The sequence below is a fragment of the Magnolia sinica genome, chromosome 9 (genome assembly GCF_029962835.1).
Source record: "Magnolia sinica isolate HGM2019 chromosome 9, MsV1, whole genome shotgun sequence".
In the NCBI taxonomy this organism is placed as follows: domain Eukaryota; kingdom Viridiplantae; phylum Streptophyta; class Magnoliopsida; order Magnoliales; family Magnoliaceae; genus Magnolia; species Magnolia sinica.
Genome location: NC_080581.1, coordinates 91,239,501 through 91,246,609, shown reverse-complemented (window position 1 = coordinate 91,246,609; position 7,109 = coordinate 91,239,501). Strand labels below are relative to the sequence as shown.

Here is a 7,109-nt window from a genome sequence, read left to right as displayed (position 1 = left end):
CTAAAATTGAAATTTTATGGAAAATGCTTGTTTTATGTCCTTTCTACGCCCTTAGATGTCTACAATATAAACATCCAACTCATAGAAGCTATTTTATCTGGAGCAAAGGTTTAATCCCATTCAAATTGCCCTGTCTATTACACGGGGTTAAATGATATGGAATTTCATTTCAGGGATTTAATATTATTATCGCACAATGATTGGATGTCCGAAAATACTATGGTACTGTGATCGAACTCAATTTCATCTTTGGGATCAAATTCTCCCTTTAAAAAATACATTGTATTAAGCGAAGCTTGCATTAAGTGAACCATTAAATTATAATCAATGGACAGGGTTTTACAACTAATGCTGGTCACCAGTACATATGTACAACCCAAATGTACATGTAGATGGACATTGTGGATAGAACACACGCATCAATGTAGGCCAACAAATATAGTGGCTTTCAAAATCCACCAAAAATTCCGGGGTATCTACTATTAGCACAGGAGAACATGGTATCGAGATTGATCCATTCGTCCCGTCTTTTTCAGTTTGTATGGGACCAAATGCAAATCTATGCCACCTAATACTATGCATCAAATTAACCCTGTGTTTTCTACTGGACCTTCCACTCTAATATCATGCCAAGCGACTAGTTAATTTGAAAGCTTGAGCCATTAGAGGACGGTATATGAATGCATATCAAGGGACTTTAATGCTCTAACAAAAAAGAAAGTACAATCTAAGTCTTAGGTGGGCCACAAGATGAGGAATGGTGAAAATCATGCTTAATACTTCTAAATTCACGTTGTGTGGCTCACCTTCAAATGTCCAAATTTTAGGGGCATCCCTTCATCCTCGATGGGGGCTTGTTGGATGAATAGATTGGATGTCATTTATGCACCACAATAGACCCCACAAAATTTGGATGATTTTAATGATTCCTAGTAGTGTAGCAAGTCTTGAATCTGCTTGATTTTTTGACCCCACCCAAATAAAGGGTGATTCACCTAATGGATGGATGGCTTTCATCCACATGAAACCGTTCCATCCACCTTAGTGAAAGTCATGCTAGGGTATTTTCAATTAGAAAGCAATTGTTGAAGGAACGACGCCAACATGACTAGGAGCTTGCTCGGAGGGGGTTCGCCAACAGCTACCCAATTATACCATGTGGGAGAGAAGGAGCATGAGATCCATGCTGTCCATCAGTTGAGCCAATGTATTGGGAACAAAAAATTGGGTGGGATCAAAACTAATTTAGGCCGCACCATAAGGGCTGCAATGGTCAACGGACACCCACGGTTGCTGTTTTCAAGCCAAGTCGTTTGTATATGCTATCCAATTTATACTCTACTCAAGATGATGATACTCTCGGATGATAATGAAAATCAAGCTATTCTTAAACTCAAGTAAACCACGTCATGGGAATTCTAGTGATGTTTGTGTCAATGTTAGAGTTGGACACAAATTGAATTAGCTTGGTTAACTCACTTGGCTCGGCTTGGATAAGCTTGACTTGGCTTGACTTGAGCGCTAAGTCTAGGTTGAGCCAAGCTGATTTTTTGAACTCAAAATAATTTTGAGCCAAGCTCGATCTGGCCTCAATTCAACTTGGCTTGGCTCGACTAAGCACGAGTTATAACTTTTATATATATATATATATATATATATATATATATAAAAGTTAATTAATATAGTATATTTTATATTATGTATAATATAAAAAGAAGAGCCGGCCTAAATAAAAATTAAAAGGAAAATGCTGAACTCAACAGCTCGAACTCAAACTCAGCTCAGGTCTAAAAAGCTTTGCTCAAACCTTGCTCGAACTCAGCTCAAGATGGCCTAAGCTGCTGACCAAACCGAGCCGAGTTGGCAAATCAGGAACATACCAAGACCAACGGAGAGAAACTTCGCTGCTCTGGTTGAACATGATTGATGCGCTAATAAGTTACTCCGAAATTAGAACTTTTGGATACAAGTATATTAAACGGTCCAAATCATGAGGCCCAGTTTAGAAGTGCCGGAAAGCCTTGAGCAATCTAAGATTTGATCAGTGTTTCGCTAGTCCTATTTCTCGTGCAAAGTCAAGTGCTGAACTCATATGGGATGGGAGGGACAGCCGCTGGGCTTCCTGGACACATTGAAGGAGGTCCACCTGTTTTTCTTAGAAGGCATGAAAAATGAATTTGGAGGCAGCGGACGCTAAGAAGAAGTACCCAGAGTTATATACTACATGGAGAGAAGATCCAGTGAATTTTAATGTGAATGGGATATATCCTGTTCGGAAGCTAAGGGGAACAGCAAGAGAGGCTTGGCGGGAAATCTTGTCTACACCTGGAGAGAATTTTTTGGTGGGCACGCACAAATCAATCTTGCAGGCTCTGATTTGCACAGCTCTTGGACTTGGCCCAGAGAGGTTTCGTGCAGTGGATGTTAACAATGGTGGAATCTGTGTCTTTGCCTTTAACAGTCGAGGAGAAGCTATGCTTCAATCCATGAACATGACGGCGCATATGTACAGCGATCATGTCTATGACTACTGAAAATCCAGATGCGGCCATTTCGAACCATGGATTTACACTCCTGGCAGGAAACCAAGGTTACATATGATATGGGAAGGAATGTGCGGCAAGTGATTGCCTGAGCCTCTGTCATCAGCACAAGGCAATTCTCTTCCAGGAGTAGTGGCTATAGAAATTAGATTAATAATTGTTTTGCCACCTTTTGTGTGTGTGTGTGTGTGGAATTGGTGAAAGTTTTGGAAATTTTTGAGAATGTATGTTGTGGCAATCGTATTAAAAATTAGTGTTTGGTGCTAAGGCAGCATTTTTTAAAAAAATAATAATAATAAATAAATAAATAAATTATTAAACGGTCCAAATCATGAGGCCCAGTTTAGATGTATCCTAACTTTAGAAATAAGTTTATTTGCTTGTCTGACCGTTGGATTGGTTGAAATTTATTTAGAAAAGAAAAACATTCAGTGGTCCTGTCTCAACAAACGAGTCTCCACCCGTCAGAAGTCCGGCCTCACCCAATGCGGTGTGGCTCTATCCGTGGAGAACGTGGCCCTATCCGTGGAGAACCACCTTGATGTATGTATTGAATATCCACACGGTTCATCTCTGTTGGCAGCATTTTAGGACACCAACCCAAAAATGAAGAAGACACATATCTCAGGTGGACCACACCATGCATAGTAAACAGTGGTGATTGAACGCCCACCATTAAAAACTTCTTGAGGCCCACCGTAATGCGTATCCTATTTTTTCTTTGACATCGGACCTGTTGATAAGTCATGCAGATCTAGCTTAAGGGAAAAAAATAAAAAAACTAATGTCAGCCTCATCCAAAACTGTTCTGGCCTACCAGAACATTTTAATTGTCAATAACAACTGTTTCTTGTAGTGTGGTAGATTTTGATCTGCTTCAACTTTGGGATCATAGCCTAAAATGAACTGAAAAAACAGATTGACGGCTTGGATAAACAATACATACATCAAGGTAGGCTCCACAGTAAGGCCCACACTGTGTTGAGTGAGGCCCGTGCCGCACCTAGTCCGCTCCCGACTTAGCTACATTTTAGTCGGTTTAATTAGTTGGAGCTAATTCATGACACGTTTCAGTTCTTGAGGGAAATGGATTGGCTACTCCCCCTGGTCGGTGCTCTGTGGCCCCACCATGATGTATGTGTTTCATCCATGCCGTCCATCTATCTTTCTAAATATTTTATGGTATCAGCCGAAAAATGAGGTATATCAAAATCTCAAGTGGACTACATTACATGAAGTAGTGTTGATTAAACATAGACCATTAAAAACTTTTTGGCAGCCATAAAAGTTTTTGAATCAAGCTTATATTTGTTTTTTCCCTTCCGCTAGGTATTACTTAATCAATAGATTGGATGTAAAATAAACAGTAGAGTGGGCCATAAGAGGATTTTAATGGTGGATATCCAATCACTATTGTTTTCCTGTGGTGTGGTCCACCTGAGATTTATATCCCTCTCATTTTTTTGCATCAAGCCCTAAAATGATATGTAAAAATGGATGAACAGAATGGATAAAATGCATACATCATAGTGGGGCCCTTATAGCACCGACCACTAGCCACCGGACTAGTGGCAGGGGAGTAGCCAATACGTTCCTTCTTGAGTCCCTCCCCATCAACCATCATACAAAGCGGGAGTATATCACATGCATTAGATCTCATTATATCTATTTAAACATCTGCCTATGAAGGAAGGAAAGCGTAACAATTTAATAATAATAATAATAATAATGATAATGATAATAATAACCAGTTTGGAAGAAGAAATGATAATACAAGGCATTACTGAATTTCTTCATCTCCCCATCTTATTACATACTATTTCTTAATCATTCTACTTGTTCTTTCTACTCTCAGATGGGTTCCTTTCTTCCTTTGGTTAGCCAGAGCGCTCAACGGCAACCGCCAGGGCCGAACCCCAACCTCCCTCCAGCGACATCATAAACCACATCAAATGTCAGCTGCTGCCTATTTCCTATAATCGTGAAGTCGAAGTTGTTCTTATTCGCAGCAAATGCCAGGCACCCTACAGTCTTTTTCTTTTGGTAAATAATCCCAGAGTAGTTCAAATTCACATCGACATCCCCTTTAAAATGCATCACTATCGGAGGAACCCCTGGAGCTTCGGCCCTTCCCAACTCATAACACGTGTCGAGTGAGGAGTATGGAGAAGTAACCAGCTTGTACTTCTTCGACATCTCTTGCCGGAATGCTGACCTCAGCACATGATAGGCTGATGGGGGTAGGCGGCTAATGACGGTGCCGGAATCGATAATTGTGCCAGGTAATGAGAACGTCGATGCCGGTATTGGCAGTGCCTTTCCTCCAACGCTTATTCCAATCAGGTTGAGGAAGTAGAATGACGGACCCCTGGATTTCGTTAGCAGTGGCGTGAATTTAATTCCAGACTTGATGGCGTCAGCGCCAAAAGTCAGGTAGCCAGGCGAGCTCGGCGAGGATGGAAGGCAGTAAGAAAAAACACGGCCGAATTTGGTTGCTGTTTGAGAAACAAAAGAAATGGGGTCACGGCCGAGGCCGAGCAACCCAGCCGTCTTGCCAAACGAGCCCGAATTCTGCTGGCCGCAACCAAACAGGAAGTTGGGGAAGATGCTGGAGGAGGAGAGCGTCAGCTTGTCGCGTGAGAGGAAGCCAATGGATTGGGAGTGTTGGGGATATTTGCTCCTGTAGAGGCAGGTGGATGAGGAGCAGTTAGTGCGGAGTCTGAGTTGGGAGCACTCGGCCGAGCCACAGGATAGCTGGTGATAGGAAGATGACTGAGTAGGTTTGAAGATTGGGTCCTTCTGCTTGTAGCAGCCGCCAGCGCATGGCTGGCATTGGATCCACGTGAGGTAACTGCTGGTGTCAAATGCAATGTGCATGTCCTTCTTTGGAGTGCCGAATCCAATGGTAACGATGTACTTTCCGGTGTTGAGTGAGAGACCGGGTCGAACCGGTAGGGTGGTATCCTGATCATCAAGTCGGGAGGAATTGTGTGTGAGTTGGGATTGAAGCCAGTTGACTCGATATTCGTCTTGTTGGAGGATTTGGATGGGTGTGACCCTTTCTCCATCAAACGGCGAGCATGGCCCATAGCTGTCTACTATTTTCAGTCCTCGCCCTTTATATTCTGTCATTATCATAAAAAAAATAAAAAATAAAATAATAATAATAATAATAAAGAGATAATGATCCAGTGAAAAAGCAATACTAGTTACAGTTCTCCTGGTTGCATTAGGACAGTTGGACCGTTTTTTCTGTTAATCTTGACCGTGCATTTGGCGCAACACACATTCATTGTGATCCTGGCTGTCAATTTTGTAGGTTAGATGCTTAGGATTGTCTGATTGGTATGATGATTTTCTGAAATCTGAGTAAATGTATATTCAACCCTCTCTCTCTCTCTCTTCATACTTTTTTTCTTCTTTTTTTTTTTCTTTTTGTTTTAACGCACACTCACTCACACCACCACAGGGAATGGAACCTTGACTTCGTGTTGAAACTCTTGCCAGACTACCACTGAGGCATGAGTAAGCCAACTAGGCCCTCTAGCTCAATATTATGTGAAATTTTCTATGGGTTAGGTGCGCTCCTTTATTCTAGTCTCTTGGGCTTAAAAAAATCAGCTAAATCCCCAGCTCAAATAGGCCATATTATAGGAAATAATAGTGATGGGACGTCAACCAAAAGTTTGTGTGTGGGCCAAGATGATATGTATATCTTTCGTCAGACCCCTTCATTAAACTCACCAGGGATGAAGGGAAATACAAAAATCAGTCCGGAAATGAAACCAAGGAAAGCCACAGCTAATGGGTTATCTCCTGCAAGACCAATGGATTTAAACATATACAACACGGTGGCCTCAAAGGACTTGAGTGTTTTATGCATGCATAGGTGTTCTAGACAATTTGGGACCTTTATAAGTATTAGACAACCATGTGTACAACTGTATGGTAATTTTAATAATCCTTTATCTGGTCTTAAACAAAGAGAAAGAAAGCACAATGGAAAAGTAGCTAAGAGTTAGGAAACAAGATATGGAGTCCTGCTTAGGGGACCATCTCACATGTTTGTGAAAATTGACCAAAAAGATCCTGAACACAATCAGGTCAGGGTCAAGCAAGAAGAAATGTTTATAACCTTTGGATGAGCAGGCCTCAGTTGGGAGTGGCTGAGGTCGAACCATCAAAAGACCGTGGTTGTTTGCCTTGGCTCCAAGGATCACCGAAAAGTTGCAAAGGAGAGTGAAGAGGAGAAAGGCCAGAAAGAAGTAGGTATAAGTGCCCATTGCTGCAACGGTGGTTGGTTTCTTAGTATTTCCAACCCCACACATTTATAGAGATAAAATGCCTACTGAGGTTGGTTTTTTTTTTTTTTTGTTCGTTAATTTACACACGCACACACACCCCCACACACTCACACATATATAAAGATAAAGAGTGTGGATCCTCTGCCTCCCGGAGACAGGAACTCCCTGCCTCACGCGTTTTCATTGGTCAACGTCACTGCAAGTGCCACCTCATCAATTTTTTAAGTATATTAGAAAAAGTACATTCAATAAAAACTGTAAC

At 41.5% G+C, this 7,109-nt stretch overlaps 1 protein-coding gene across 1 annotated transcript; it reads right to left on the bottom strand.

The window, feature by feature from the left end:
• Positions 1-4,270: 4,270 nt before the first annotated feature.
• Positions 4,271-6,829, bottom strand: LOC131256541 (aspartyl protease family protein At5g10770-like). The gene is made up of 2 exons (XM_058257395.1): positions 6,679-6,829; positions 4,271-5,668 (listed from the first exon to the last, which is right to left on the bottom strand). The coding sequence occupies exons 1-2, from the start codon at positions 6,824-6,826 to the stop codon at positions 4,434-4,436; spliced, it is 1,383 nt and encodes a 460-aa protein (XP_058113378.1). The 5' UTR covers positions 6,827-6,829; the 3' UTR covers positions 4,271-4,433.
• Between the last annotated feature and the right edge of the window lie 280 nt (positions 6,830-7,109).

What these genes read in the sequence shown, in the direction of transcription:
- LOC131256541 (XM_058257395.1), bottom strand. Translation starts at nt 6,826, where the DNA reads ATGGGCACTTATACCTACTTCTTTCTGGCCTTTCTCCTCTTCACTCTC. An exon ending in TGAGGCCTGCTCATCCAAAG is followed by an intron (nt 5,669 to 6,678) that starts GTTATAAACATT and finishes TGATAATGACAG; the next exon opens with AATATAAAGGGCGAGGACTG.